The 16,334-nt window shown below is 27.1% G+C and overlaps 2 protein-coding genes across 2 annotated transcripts; both read right to left on the bottom strand.

Annotated features, from left to right (window-relative positions):
• Positions 1-925: 925 nt before the first annotated feature.
• LOC124941754 (E3 ubiquitin-protein ligase RHF1A-like) lies at positions 926-4,910 on the bottom strand. The gene is made up of 8 exons (XM_047482107.1): positions 4,623-4,910; positions 4,041-4,087; positions 3,842-3,904; positions 3,344-3,434; positions 2,930-3,264; positions 1,807-1,914; positions 1,350-1,724; positions 926-1,269 (listed from the first exon to the last, which is right to left on the bottom strand). The coding sequence occupies exons 1-7, from the start codon at positions 4,746-4,748 to the stop codon at positions 1,403-1,405; spliced, it is 1,092 nt and encodes a 363-aa protein (XP_047338063.1). The 5' UTR covers positions 4,749-4,910; the 3' UTR covers positions 926-1,269; positions 1,350-1,402.
• Positions 4,911-13,183: 8,273 nt separating this feature from the next.
• Positions 13,184-16,168, bottom strand: LOC124941756 (peroxisomal adenine nucleotide carrier 1-like). The gene is made up of 5 exons (XM_047482109.1): positions 15,800-16,168; positions 15,028-15,259; positions 14,361-14,507; positions 13,934-14,097; positions 13,184-13,542 (listed from the first exon to the last, which is right to left on the bottom strand). Exons 1-5 carry the CDS (start codon positions 15,943-15,945, stop codon positions 13,254-13,256), a joined length of 978 nt encoding a protein of 325 aa, XP_047338065.1. The 5' UTR covers positions 15,946-16,168; the 3' UTR covers positions 13,184-13,253.
• Between the last annotated feature and the right edge of the window lie 166 nt (positions 16,169-16,334).

Genomic DNA, 16,334 nt, shown 5'->3' with positions numbered 1-16,334 from the left:
TGTAAATCAAATCAATATTTGAAATGAAATTGAGAAATCGCTGTATTAATGAAATATGTAGTGCAGACCGATAACTATTTTTACATTGGATGGATGAATGTAAAAATGGAGATAGATCACGGAAAATAAAAGTTAAGGACGTTAAAGTCAAACATGAGGTAATAAGTTACCTCAAACAAATGACGATTTTTGCACTTGACAATCTCATACAGGAATGAAACATAAAAGTTGAGATGGAGATTACTATCTTAAATTGAGACAAAAATCCCAGAGAGTGAATCAGAAAGACATAATGGTTCTTGATAAAAGAATTGGACAAAGTAGATTATGTAGTTCTAGACACAATATCACATAAAAAGATGTTAGGCACCTTAAGTCAAACATAAGGTAATAAGTTAACTAAGATGATTTTGGCATTGAACAATCTCAACAATCTTGTATTGTTATGATGAAAATAAAAATTGAGATGAAAAATAATATCTTAAATGAGACCAAACCCGAGAGTGGATCAAAAAGAAGGAAGAATAGTTCTTCAATAATCACACGAATGTACTATTTGATTGGCGAGTCTAACCGGAAACCATAACATTGGAAGACTTCGTCTTGATCAAATATTCAAGAAGATATTCATCCATGGAGTGCAGATGTTATTGCTACTCATTTTTTTTAAGGTTTTCTTTACATAAGTCAATAGCTCGGACAAACAATCTCGTACTAAAAGATCTATTGAGTCATCAACCACTTTGGGGTCAGCAGAATTTTGCAAAGAACTAGAATGCTTACAACTACAGCCATCGGATCAAAGATATCCAAGCTAGCAAGCCTTCAAGAAAACTATATAGGACTGCTTGGCCAAGCTAACAAGACCCAATAACCAAAATAAGGTTCTCTTATTGAGAAAAAAATAATAAACAAATTATATTTTATAGGGCACAAATATAAATTGTAACAACATTTAAAAAAGAAATAGTAACTATCAAAGATACTACTAAATCCAAATTTGATCACATTTTTCTAACTTTCTAAATTCTCACTCCCTCCTTCACCAAACATTCTAAAGCAGGAAATATTCATATTATTATCATAAGTAATTTCTTCATGACGTTTTATGCTAAAATATTTGAGTAAAATCTATAGAAAGCAGTAACCGATAAAACAAGCCAATTTTTAATGAAAACAGAAAAAAGACAGACCGCTGCTCAATCATCATATCATCCCCGTCGCCTTCGATATCTTAAAAGATGCAGGTTCATCTTTCTCTCTTCCGCCCTGTAAATGGGAGAGACTTTCATGAATTAGTCTGAGCTAAAGTTTTATCATAGCAGATGGTTTAATTATCCCGCAAATACCTTAGATGTTGCTGATGCTGCAAGAAGGCTGAATCGAGGAGAAAAGGAATTATTTAAACTGACGTTGAATCATTTTGGGATTTCTTCGTGTTTCCACTGAAACAATGAACCATTGATGGCCTCTCAGGTGTCCTTCTAGCCGCATCATGGGAAATATTTGAACTTCTTCTATCTTTGAAAGTTGTAGATGAAGAAGAGAAATCATTTCCATTTCCAGTTCTTTTAAGATCAAGCCGCTCAATCATCCTTGCAACACCAGAAATACCAGCATTCACCTCACGCTGAACACCTCTACCCAGTTCCTTAACTGATATATTATGAGCAAGAATCTTCTCCTTTAAGCCACGTGTACCTTTTGAAATCGACTCTTTGTATCTGTTGCAAACCAAAAAAAAAATAGACATTAAAGTGGATGGATGAATTAAAGAAAATGACGAATGTGGCCAAAACTACTTACTTGGCTGAAGCAGCGGAAAATCTTGATTTGATAGACTCCGAAATAGCATGCACCTCAGATGAGTTGAAGTTATCAGAAACATTAGGTTGCGGCAAGCCTCCGATACCTCTAAAAATGAAATCCGACGTTATATTTCAACTAAAACATGAGAATTTGTTGTATGATTCTAGTAAAATACCTTGTATAGAATCACTGACAAAAGTATAGTAAATAATATGACAGAAAAGTTGATGAACATTTCAAATTATATAATGTCTGTTTCATTCATTATATAGATGACATTGAAAATAGGAGATAAACCTAGTTTTTCCCTTTAACTTTTGGGGTTTTTGCGTTTTTCATCCTTTTATACACTAAACATTGTCAAGTTGCTCATCAATACACTGTTAACTTATCTGTTTCTAATAGAGGATAGAGTTAGTCAGAGACTGGACAAAATAAGGAAAGGAGAAGTAAGAAGAAAGAGGAAAGGAAGATAAAAACAAAAAAAATAGTATCATTTACACTACGAGCTAAACTATCCACGCAAAAAAAATGGATGAAAATATGAATTGTGCAAGGGTAAGGTAAAACTTGGCAAAGATGGAATAAGTTTTGTGTAAAAAATGGTGGAAACGAAGTTTTAAAGATGAAGAGTACAAATGAGCTTATCTCCTTGAAATTCTGCTAGATATTTAAAGTCTGAACATAAGAATTAAACAAAGGCCCTTCTAACTGATAGATGTATCAGCAACTGTTGCTTTGGGTTCATGTGTACAATAGCCCAAAGTGGGAGGTAAACTAAATTATCCCATCATTAATACCTTTACCAATCCAACTTATCAACAAAAACACTAAAATATCCTTTATTTTTTATAATATCAAAAACCCAAAGGTTTCTTTTTCCAAAAATCAGATTATTTGAAGGGAAGAAAATCCAGAAAACAACCACCTGACATGATTTTAACCTTAGTTTCTCTAGCCACAACAACTCAGTTATCTTTTAATACTCAGAATTCCAAAATGTCAAATAGTTATTAGTTCCCAAACAACACACATTTATGATCTCAAACCCAGTCTACGCGTTTACAAGGAATCATTGTTTGGGCAGGAAGATAAATGCAACAAACTATTCTTGAAGTACCTGGGACTTATGTTGCTATCTTCTCTGTTCATAGGGTGAGGTACTGCACTAACGAGACCTTGATAATTTCTAGCAGTTGGTTCATCACAAATTACAGGATTCACCCCTCGAGGCCCCAATATATGTATACCGGAGTCCTGATAGTCCTGCCCACTTGCATGTATATGCCGTTGATCAAAAAGACTGGCAAAATGATCAGAAGAAACCTGTGAAGGACCAACACCAGAAGATCTCTGCCTCCCCCTTCTGTTAGAATACCGAGTTCTTCTTGCAGCAGCCATGAAATGCTGGATAACCTGTTCATCAAAATCAGTGTCATCTGCAAAAGAGGTTCCCTGGAGACATTGAACAATCAGAAGGGAAACATATCAAATTCCAAGCGTAACTTCAATCTTTAGGCTGTAGGATACTAACATGGTCAATTTCATAATCCTCCAGGACTAGTCTGGTACTGTTCTTTTTCCTCAAATGCCTCTCATTTTCTACTGCAATTAAAAGCTCTTGGCTAACAGCACCACACAAAGAAAGGAGAATATAGCATCAGATTCTATGACAAAGCAGTTGACACTTACATGCCTAAACTTTACAAGTTAGGACCTATTTGGTCAAGGAAGTTCTAATGATAAGAAATTGAAATTTGGTTGTAGCATGAAAAATATTTTCATAAACTTGTAGTAAGAAAAATCCTAATCAGGAGGTTTTTGTACAGATGTTTGTGGTAGATAGTGATTAGTATGAGATTGAAGAGACACAAAATCCGACTAATATAAAGTAGTTCCATAAAACGGGCAAAATGGAGTTCAGGGTTAGTGAAAATTGTTTTGAAAATATATATCCATCATATGCTGATCAGCCATAGATCCCAAAACTAGCCTTTGTATTTATCATTTCTTTCCATGAAAGAAATCTCACCAGCCAGGGTCCTTTAACACAAGGTCTTGACAGCATATAGGACATTCTTTGCTTCTTTGTGACCTGGAAAAAAACAAAAAAATCATCAATCAAATGGGAAACCCACAAATTAATAACATATATGCATGAATGTTAATTGGATCTGATAAGCTTTATTTTCTCATGATGCAAATGAACAAAACATTTTGTGTGTACATACCAATCAAGAATACACTGGAGATGGTATTCATGTTTGCATGCGGTGACCTGCGGAAAAACTCTATTTCAATGATCACATATAGTGAAAGTATAATTAGACATCACCAAAACAGACACAAGAAGGAAATCAGAACAATTTAACAGCAGTTTATTAAGTAAAAGGAACAATAATTTAACAAAAACTGATTTTCAGCAATAGGTAAGATTGTGAATGGAAATTTGTTTTTTTGTAATTCAAATAGTGAAAAAACAATTGTAACTTGAGTGAACCACATGGTTTGAAGCTGACAAGGATGTGAAGAGCAATACATCATTTGACGGCTTCAGCAAATAACAGTATTTGCTATATTTAGAACCTTAAAATCAAGCTCAAAATATCAAGAAAAGGACCGATGAGTCTTCATTAGTTGACGAGAAGAAAAAAACACTAAGATGCACAATTTGATATCCCGAACGTCGTTATTGAGCTTAGGTCAGAGGATTAAACTGAATTATACTAAACTTCTTCAATGCTACAAATTCATAGAGCATTGTAGTCATATATATTCAGATTATCAATCCTCAAGGGAAGTAGACAACATACAGTTGCAGGATCATGGGATACGAAAGACTCAAGACAGATACTGCATGCGTCTTCGTCGAAGGATTCATCAGCAGTTGCAGCTAGAGATGATGGGGCTAAAGTGGTGATCGGGAACTTGTCCGCCATGAACACTGAGGAAAGCTGGAGAATCGGCACCAGTAGAGAGAGAGAGAGAAGAATAAATTGTGCAGATAATACGGACAATGTAAGCTGAAGCAAAGAACCCTAGATAAAGGAAGGGGGAGAAGAGAGATGGTGGGAAAATCGGATCCGATACAGACGTTACATAGACTCGATCAACTTCCCAAGTCTTCTGCCAATAAATACATTATATTTATTTTGGCTTTTTCTTTTGTCTTTTTTTCTTTCACTTTTTGATTTTTTGGGTGTTAAACTTTAATAGTGGATGGTATTGGATTTTAGATAAATTTAAATTTGATTTTATAATATAATTTGTTGACATGTCGACCATTTGAAATCGTTCCGTTGTAACTTACTGAATTGTCCCGTTTGGGCGGTTTTTTTCCGAAGCCGAACCGGAATAAAGTGGAATGGTATATAAGGATGGCAATTTGAAACCGCCCCGCAAAAAACGAACCGAATTGTCTTGTTTAGGACGGTTTTTTTTCCGAAACCGGGGATGGGACGGGGATGATATGTGTGTCCCCCGCTCCGATTTCACCCCGATTCTACCCCGAACACCATAAACATAATTAAATATATTAAATCGTCAATTTATTTATTTATTCATCAATATATTTATTTATTCACTATATTTGATAAGAGTAGTAGAGTTTTTCTTTATAATATTATAAAATTTTAATATATTATAATATATATTATATTAAAAAATTTGTTTATATAATTTTATTGTATAATTTTTATTTATTTAAAAAATATTTATTAACAGTGCTCCGCGAGATTTCCCGTAACAAAAAAAAAACGAACGGGATGGGATGATATTAAAATAATCCTCAAAATTAAAACCGGCAGGAATGGTAATGCATTCCCCGTCCCGAACCGTCCTATTGCCATCCCTAATGGTATATGTGTCCTCACTCCGATTATGTTCCTAACACTATAAACACAATTAAATATATAAAATTTCAAATATATTTTTTTATTTATTACATTTTTTGAAAATTTATTTTTTAATTATATTTTATAAAAGTTATCAGTTTATTCTTTATAATTATATAAAATTTTAATATATTACAATATATATTATATTTAAAAGATTCGTTTATAATTTTTTTAAATATTTTATAAACGATGGCCCGTGAGGATTCTTCGAAACCAAACAGGGTGTGGATGATATTAAAAAAATCTCTAAAATAAAAATGAAACGGTGATGATAAATGCATTTCCCGCACAAACTCGCCCAATTACTATAAATTATTTTAAAATATAAAAAATAAATAAATATAATATATTTAGTTATGTTTATTAATATTCGTTACAGTGACATAAATATCATCTCTACTTTATTCTTATCAAATGAAATTATTTAATTAATTTTATTATCTCTAACTAATTAAATAAAATTATGTATAAAAATGTCAATATAATAACAATTTAAAATTAATTTTCTTACTCAACAAACATATAAAATTAAGATAGAATATTTATAAAAAAAATAAATAATTATTTCTAATATTAATTAATATATTAAGGTAGCGTTTGGTTAGTGGTACAAATTATATAAGGTATAAGTTGTATAGAGGTATAAATTGTAACGAAGTATAAAAAATATAGGTAATATAAATTATATAGGTTATTGATATTTGGCATGAATTATAAGAAATGGTATAAGTTGTATATGTTTATAATTTTGTGTTTGATATATAGTATAAAAATGTAATATAAGTTATATAAATATTAATTTAAAATGTTAATTATCATTATTATTATTTTATATTTATTTATATTTATAAATAATATTTATTATTATTATAAATTATTGTACTATTATTTAATAATTGATATAAATTTAATTAACATATAAAAAAATTAATTATAATATAAATGATAAATTATTATGTTTATTTAATTTAAATATTATTAATAATTGTAATAAAATAAAAATATTATTTATAATATAAGTAAATATATAAAATAATAATTAATAAAATTATCGTTATAAAAATAAATAAATATTTTTTAATTAAAAATTGAATTATTTAAAAAATAGCAATATTAAAAATGATTATATATAATAATAATATTATTATTAAAATTAAATAAAATATATTATATATATATTATATAATAATATAGTATTAATAAAGAGTATAATGAGAAATTAAAAATTAAATTAAATAAAAATAGTGTTTACCTAAAGGGACTAGTTACTATTTTATACCAAATATGAGTTACAAATTATATAGGGGTATAAATTTATACCAATAGTAAAAATATAAAAAATACCGTATTAAAACACTATTGGTATAGTTTATACTATCCCAACAATATTGTACCTACTTGTACCGTCAACCAAACATAGCCTATTAATAATAGACATTGAATTAGTGAACTATTTGATTATTTGAATAATTTTTTGTCTGACTCTATTAATTTTATTGTTTCGTTTATTAATAACTTAAATTCGTTCTTATAGTATTGACTTCGAATAGAATAAATAAGTAAAATAGTTAAAATAATCAATTTTAATGTTATCCATAAGTTGAACGGTGCGGGGCAGAAAGTATTATTCTAATCTAACATAGTAAACGTAAGAATGATGGATGGATATGCTTTATAAAACTTTGGATAGGTTTGTTAAAATTAGTATTTACAAAATAATAATTTTTAAAATGAGTATTTTAATAAATTATTTAGTCATTCTAACTGTTATCGATAGGTTTCACCTACTTGTTATTCATGGGATATTAGTAATTTTATTTTTAATTTATCAAAGAAAATAGTTTTAAAAACTAATTAAGCTTACAAATATACTATTATAAAGTCATTAATAAAAAATAACATTCAAATATTATAAAATAAAATTTAAAACCATATCTAGCTGGTTCAACAATATTTTAGATATTCAATAATATACACCAAAAATTCTCATTCAATAAAACTAAATACAAACATAATTTTAGAAAAATTGATTAATTAAGCATGTCAATGAATTTTTTTTTATATTTAAATTGATTTCTTTTCATTATTTTTTAGTTATTTGTCTAGATCTTATATTCATTTGATATTAATTTATAGTATATCAAGGTATTCAATCTTACATTTGGCTAATATAATGTTTTTATAGATGATATTAAGTAAGAGTAAAACATGTATATTAACTAATTTAATTTGAGCTAAATGTAAATAATTATCAAATAAACTTATTTTTTTTCAATTCAATGATAAATTATGCAGCTTGTGTAATTAAACACTTAGTTAAAAAACATAAAAAAAAAATCACCACAAAAAAATCACATATGAGATAAACGAAATAAAAAACTAATAATAAAGACTACAATATCAATTACTAAATTTGAAAGATGCCATAATAAAAGTTCATTTTGACCAGTTTTACTTTAATAAGTCAAAATTGATAGAAATTATAAATAAGTTTTTTTTTTTTCAATATAGATCCACAAAAAGTGTAGTTACTCGGATATACTAGAAATCATGCTTGAAACCACTACCATTATCTTGTAATCTCTTAATCCCTTTAATTTTTTCTACTAATAAAGAAGAAAAAATTATAAAGTAATTATTTTATAATCTCTTAATCTATATATATAATAATTTAAAATAGTGTAGGTGTACTACTTCAAATCATTTCTCATATATATATATTTTTTTTCTTTCTTAATTATTTTTTTAAAATAAATAAAATTATATAATTATTATATATTAAAAAATAAATTAAGAGAGAAATATTTGTAATTAAATAATATATATATATATAAGAGAAAAAAATAATAAATTTATATAATATATTGAGAAAAATTAAAATGAATAATTAATATATCTATTTTTTTAATTATTTTTTCTCTTCTAATATATATATATATATATATATATATATATATATATATTCTCAGTAATTATATAAAGATATTGAATTAAATACTATATTTTATATATGATAGATAAATTTAAAAAAAAAATTAATTAAGAAAAAAATGATAAGTGTAAAACATAATCTATATAATCATTAATTTTTTATAAATATATTCTCCTCTTATTCAATTTATATATAAATAAAAACTTAACGCATTAAATCATATATATATATATATATATAAATTTTTAGTAACTTTAAATAAAAAATTAATTTTAAAAAATATGATATAAATATTTATGTATAAAATTAAATAAATAAATATGTTACATTATATAATTATTATATATTGAAAATTTAATTTGTAGAGAAATATTTTATTTAGAATTATATATATATATAAGGGAAAAAAATTAAATTATTTTTTTAATAAATTTATATAATGTATTGAGAAAATTTATGATAAAAATTTTAATTATTTTTAATATATATATTTATCTATCTTAATTAATTATTTTTTCCAAATATATATATATATATATATATTAATTTCTTTTTTTCTCCTTTCCCAATAATCCAAGTAATTTTTATTTTTTAATTTATCCATTTTATTTAATTTTTCTCTCTTAATATATATATATATATATTATTTTCTTTTACTTAATTTCTCTTTTTCAATTAACTCTTTAAACTTTTTAAAATAATACTCTTAGTATGGAAAAAATATTACTTTACTTAATATTTATACAGTCTCTGTGTACAGTATTATAGTACATTATGTCTAAGAATAAGAATCAATCATCTGCCAGCAATAGCAATAGCAATAGCAATGCATTTGATCTAAATTATCTAAATGGGAATGTTGCGGTTACAAAGAGATGAAGAAATCATAAATTATAAATTATAAATTATAAATCATTGAGTCGATTGAGTCGGTAATGAACACTAATGAAGGGACTGATTCTGAACCGAACGATAGCAATGTCATTTCAAACGTGTCATCAAATAATGCATTTGATCTAAATTATCTAAGTGAGAATGATGCGGTTATGGAATCACCTACGGGAGGAAGAAATCATAAATCATTGAGCCGGTAAAGAACACTAATGAAAGGACTGATTCTAAACCGAACGATAGCAGTGTCATCCCAAATGTGTTATCAAATGAAGCATTTCAAGCCATCGACACTTTGAACAATAACTTGTTAAAATACCAGCAAAACATATAATCAGAAGTTATTTATAATTTACTTAAAGTCAAGAATAAGATTAATTTTGATTTTGGTGAAAAAAAAACAATTAACTAGATTCATATTTAAAAATAATAATTTTGTAACTCATATACAATAAATAAATAAATATATATATATATATATATTACTCTCTAATTTTATTTATTTAATATTTTTAAAAAGAATATATTACTATTTAAGCATGGTTATTATTTTATTGAATATTATTTTAAAGATGTTTAACTGTATATATATTTTAGAGAAATTATTATGAGTGAGAATTTGGGAATGGAAATTATGGTGCAAAGCTAAAAAAAAATTAACAAAATTTTATATTTTTACTTACCTTTTATTTTATTTTTTTATAGTAATGCAGTGACACGTTATTTTCTCTCCCAAATTCTCTCTATCACTCCTCCCTCTATCTCTCTTTCTCTTTATAGGAGTGATAGAGAGGGATTTGTGAGAGAATGACTTGACATATTGGAAAATGTAAAAATGGGAGGAAAAAAAAAAAAAAAATTATTTAATTTTTTCAGCAATTAAGATTATGACAAGTCATCCCTCACCTAATCATTTCTCATATATATATATATATATATATAAATAAGTATATATATATATATAAATAAGTATATATATATATATTTATATATATACTTATTTATATATTTATATATATACTTATTTATATATTTATATATATACTTATTTATTTATATATATATATATATATATATAAAGTATATATATATATATAAAAAAAGTATATATATATATATATATATAAATAAGTATATATATATATATATATAAATAAGTATATATATAAATAAATAAGTATATATATATATATATAAAAATATATATATATATATATATATATATATATATATATATATATATATAAATAAGTATATATATATATAATTAAGATAAAAAATAGATTAGGAGAGAAATATTTTTAATTAAAAGAGAAAAAGTAAAAATTATTTTTTAATTAAGATAAATAATTAAGATAATTTTTCTTTTCTAATTAATTTTTATCTTCTAATATATATATATATATATATATATATATTATATATATATATATATATAAAATAGAGAAATTAAAAAAATTAAATTAAAAAAAGAAATTAAATAATATATATATATATATATATATATATATATATATATATATATATATATATATATAAATAAAACAAAAAAATTATTTAGAAAAAGTATGATATAAATATTTATATATAAAATTAAATAAATAAATGTGCAATATTATTTAATTATTATACATTAAAAAAAATAGGAGATAAATATTTTTAATTTGTTATATATATAATTAAAAATATTTTTTGAATATTTCCAAAAAAAATATTTCGATTTCTAAACCATATTGTTTTTAAAATGATTAATATTCTTCAGGTATTTCCTACTTAAGCGATCATCAGTAACATCTACCAGCATTTAAATATTGTTGTTTTAATATTTTAAATAATGCACAAATCTTACGCATGTTTAAGATCGGAAGAATAATCGGTATAAACTCAAACGTTATACAACCGATTTTCAAAATCTAACTTTATAAATATATACCATTTTAAAAACGAGTACGGAGGATGAAACGCGAAAGCTTTTTCCCGAGTATCATCAAATAACGAACTAAAAGAAACTTTGGTCAATAGGTTTGTACACATTTACCAATTTTTATTGATTTTCAAAAATCAATTTGAAACTTTGTTTCAAAATAAATAATCTTTTAAATTAATTATGTTTAATTAATTTAAACTAAAGGATTTTCTAAATAGTCAAATTGTCAAATTGTGATTTGATTATCATAAATCTCCGAATTATTTAAAATTGAATCTCGAAATTAATTATGTTTAATTAATTTTAAAAGTTGTCAAGAATCAATGAAATTTTTTAAAAATATTGTTTTATTTTAAAAAATATACTGACACACAAACCGAGGTTGAATTCTCAAACCTCGAACTTCACAGAATTCGATATAAAGGGGTTTTTCAGGAATTACACACCCTATATACTACATAAATAAGGTCATGCATATCGAAAAAGACAAAAATATGGATCTTTAATACCCTTGTAAGTCTAAAATATATTTTTCTAAAAATTGATGACCAAAATATATTTTTTTTTTGTTAAGCATCAAACGTCTCCAATAGAGTCCTTTAAAACTATACGCGTTTAAAAACGTCTGCCCAAAAAAGTGATTTTTTTTTTTACTTTTAATAAATAAATATAAAATATAAATATCTCTTCAAAAATTTTGAAATAAAATTAAATCAAATATGAAAATTGTTTAAAAACCAGTTTGTGAGTAAAGAGTTGACACCTAAATTTTCTTACAAAATTAGGAAAAAATAAATTATTGAAATATAGAACAATAATACATATGTAAAAGAGATTCCTTAGTAGTTTGATGCTTGGTTACATGTGAAAAAAAGTTGATTCGAGTCATGTGTTAAACACATCTCCCTTAAAATAATTTCATTGTGATGTCTGTTTCCTATTGTACAACGAATTTAGTAATGATTCAGCACTAAAATCACTAAGCAACGAATTTGACCAACATACTTGAATTGCTATATGAACTAAAAAACAAACTTTAAAGAAGTTGGATAGATAAAATGAAAGAACTCCAATTAAAGATAGATAAAATGAGAAAACAACTCTAATTAAAGCTATATGAACTAAAAAACAAACTTTAAAAAAGTTGGATAGATAAAATGAGAGAACTCCAATTAAAGATAGATAAAATGAGAAAAAAACTCTAATTAAAGAAATTGGATAGATAAAAAGTGAGAATTAATTTATTGAAAAGTATAGTAAAATATAGAGAATTTGAGAGAGTATTTAAAAAATGTAAAATATGTGATATTGAAATTTCTAAAAAATTAAACATATATAGAATTACGAATTTAAAGAAAAGACTATACATCTTCACAATTAATTTGATCTTTTCGTTAATCAAATATAATTCAAACATTAAAATATCATTGTTATGCCTCGTTTGAATTCAATTCAAAACATTCAACAAAAAAAACATTTTATTTTATTTTGTTAAGTTTTTTAAATGTGAGACAAATCAACCACTCTAATTTTATTTTGGGACATACCCATTATTTTGTAACCTCATTTCCATTAATGAAAGTCATCTATATATTCTAAATTCCTAACACATAAAACATTAAATTGTTAAATGCTGTAGTTTTTGTCTTTGATATCCCCTAGTGGTTTCTTTCTTTTTCATATATTTCCTGTGTTATCAAAAAGAATAATACTGATATTGACACTATCTAATCTGAATGAATTATTATTGAATCCATTATTATTCCCATACCTCTTTTAATGTAAGAGACATACAATTTCAGGCATTATTTAGCCTGCCCCTTCTCCCTAATAACAAGTAGCTCCTAATGGCAAGCATAACAACCCATGAGGTTTTTGTGATCTTTTCCTTAACCATCAAAAGCAAGGCTGAGCTTAGTACAGTCTTCAATATCTGCGGTTGCAGTCCCTTGAAGAAACCGAACAGGCCTTCTCTCTTCCAAATAATACTGATAGCTCCTGGCAACGTCTTCCTTCTGGTTCGAGGTCTGGTTTCTTTATCTCCATCGTCATCATCTGATTCAGCTGCTTGAATAGTCGCCTTGCATCTGCACACAGTTCACCGATCATTTTTCTACCTTTTATTGTTGCAGGCATTATAAAAAGAATAAAGTCTTCATCAATATATTGTTTCAGCATTTCAACCACCTCCAACACATTTCTTTGCAACCAAGAGCTTTTTTTGATGTTTGAAAAAATTGATTATTTGGGTTAACCCATTAAAAAGTTTGAGTTGAATCGGTTCTAACCCAAAGTTTTCAGAAAATATGTTTTGTGTGAAATTATAAATTAAAATTAAATTAGAGATTCTATCTGTCAAGAACTTTTACAATAACTTCTATTAAAGTTCAAACACAAACAAAAATGTCAAATATCATAACTCTTCCTTAATGATTGGAAATAGAAGTTGAGGAACAGAAAAATAAAAGATGGATTTACCTGATAGCAGGGTAAGTTAAGCAGGTGGCAACACATTTTGACACTGCACCAAGAACGAAAGCACTAAGAGCAGATAAAGCTTCTGAAGACTTATCTCCCTCGCTTTTCTTTCTTTGCTGCCTCCCCTTCAGATGTCTCAGTTTCAGCTGATCAAATACAGTGTACTGCAAAATGAAATTATATATATTGTTTGGTTAGGGTTAGGAGAAACTGTAGGAAGCTGGGATATTAAAGAAACTCAGCTTGATTTTTACCTTTTCCACAAGAGTTTTATGTCAAATAATAGTGTGAAGCATAACAGAACTTCAAAATTTGATTTTAGATAGACTCATTGTGTTAATAATTAGATTTAACATGACAAATCCAAAGATATTCTTAAGAACAATACTTATAGTTCTTAAGAATCCAAGTCAGCACAATCATTTACCTGGATGGAAGGGTTTGTCGTGAGAAGAAGCGATATGCCAAGACCATCAAACGCCTCACTCCAAGTCCCTTCTGCAAGGGTTTCCAAAAGTTCTTTCGATTTTCCAAATTCACTTGTTTGCATCCTTGAAGAAGCTGTGTCTAGAGGCTGAGATACGGGAAAGGATGGGTGATAATAAAACATCTGTCACTAGTCATTTGGAAACACTTATAATTTGTGTTTATCTATTCGAATCTGGATCCACATGAAAAAAACTCAATAACATTTTGAATCTGTCTATGACTAAGTTTAGTTCACAAACATAATCTCGTCGTGATACGATTCTGGATCTAGAATTTTTTTATGCAGGTGTTTTGAAATAACAACTCACGATTCATGTATTCCTCAAACATAATCTCCTCCAGATACGATTCTGGATCTAGAATTTTTGTATCCAGGTGTTTCGAAATAACAACTCTCGATTCATGTATTCCTCAAACACACTTATGTAAAGTATTTCACTCAACCAAATAAGAAAACTTCCACCTTACGCAATTCCAAGAGATAAAAGAACTGCATCTTATTCAGCTAACCAGATGGGGAAAGAATATGTGATTAGCCAATAGAGGATTCACATATTAGGGTTATTTGATTTGCCTATAATTATTCAGCCAGAAAAAGTCCTTACCTGAGTTACAACTACAGTACAAGCTCCAGCAGCAGCAGCAAGTAAAAGATTAGCTTTTGTCCCAATAGACTTTTTTCCACTTGTCCTAAGGTAGAGTTTCTTAAAGTAGCTATATCCATAGAAGTAGATAAACTGAAAAACAACCGATTGAAGGTTCTTCGTACCAAGACCCTGGTACAACGACAGAAGTTGTTTTTTCGATACTGCTTCCAAAAACACATCTGAAACATTCCTGTATTTGCAGCCATATAAAAAAACAGAAGTGAAAAACAGGAGTCGGGGCTGTCAGCATGAAACTACTAGATGGATGATGGATCATCTTACAGTTTGAAAGTAAACACGCATAAATTAAAACCCAACTTTCTGAAACAGCCATTGATTAGAAAAACAATACATATTCAACAGCACCACATGAATAAAGAACATCATTTTTATCATGTCTGCTGTGAAGGTTGTGATGCTAAAATAAAGAACAGAAAATTAGAATGACATGTTGCAGATGATCTGGAAATTTCTCAAGTATCTAGAACATCCAAGATCACAGAACAACTGAACTTGAACACTGTAAGTCATTGAAAATCATCAAGTTGTCTTTAAGTAGAAAAGTTGACTGTGAATATTGTATCACCATTGAGGCTCAATCATGATTCAAATTCCTAATAGAGGCATTCAAATATTAAATCAGAAGAAAGGAAATCGAGAAAGAGGATAATTGACTTCAATTGACACGAAAAGAGATAAAAAAGACTATGAGATGAAGATGATAAAGAACCTGTATTTTGGATTTCCATGAGCTCCTAGAACCTCGGCCTGGTACTTTGTCTTGCAGGTATCTAAAGGGTACAAAACAGTTGTACTGACAAGCGCTCCAATTGCTCCTGAAGTTGCCTCTACCAAGGAATCGAAATTTAACGCCATAATTTAACCTCAATGTTGAAAAGCCTTTGGTTATATACAGAATTATGTCTCCAACTCCGGCTTTGGAAGACAAAAGGACTGAAGAAGTTCGCTGGGGTTTTAGTAGATAACAATCGGAGAGGGCAAAATTTGATGTGAATAGAGTGGATTTAAACCTAGATGTAATACGTTGGAACACTATCTCCTCTCTGGGCGAGTCTCAGACTCTCCGATTGGTGTCGGTCATTAACTGTGAATCGGTTGCCAATAACCCGCGAATTTCTTTTACTATAAAATAAGATGTTTTTAATTTTTAAAGTGTTCGGGATTGTCGGGTCGAGAGCGTGATAAATTTATATATATATATATGAGAGTAAAATAGATACTTGGGGTTACAAATAAAATTAAAA

Source organism: Impatiens glandulifera, chromosome 6, assembly GCF_907164915.1.
Source record: "Impatiens glandulifera chromosome 6, dImpGla2.1, whole genome shotgun sequence".
Lineage (NCBI taxonomy): Eukaryota > Viridiplantae > Streptophyta > Magnoliopsida > Ericales > Balsaminaceae > Impatiens > Impatiens glandulifera.
This window is presented reverse-complemented; position numbering and strand designations above follow the sequence as displayed.

Excerpts from the sequence above, each read along its gene's own strand:
- LOC124941756 (XM_047482109.1), bottom strand. The coding sequence starts at position 15,945 with ATGGCGTTAAATTTCGATTCCTTGGTAGAGGCAACTTCAGGAGCAATT. Across the intron at positions 14,508-15,027 it reads GTACTGTAGTTGTAACTCAG|CCTCTAGACACAGCTTCTTC; the intron begins GTAAGGACTTTT and ends CCCGTATCTCAG. Across the intron at positions 14,098-14,360 it reads CGACAAACCCTTCCATCCAG|TACACTGTATTTGATCAGCT; the intron begins GTAAATGATTGT and ends TTCATTTTGCAG.
- LOC124941754 (XM_047482107.1), bottom strand. The coding sequence starts at position 4,748 with ATGGCGGACAAGTTCCCGATCACCACTTTAGCCCCATCATCTCTAGCT. Across the intron at positions 3,905-4,040 it reads CTCCAGTGTATTCTTGATTG|GTCACAAAGAAGCAAAGAAT; the intron begins GTATGTACACAC and ends GTTTTTTTCCAG. Across the intron at positions 3,265-3,343 it reads AGGATTATGAAATTGACCAT|GGAACCTCTTTTGCAGATGA; the intron begins GTTAGTATCCTA and ends CAATGTCTCCAG.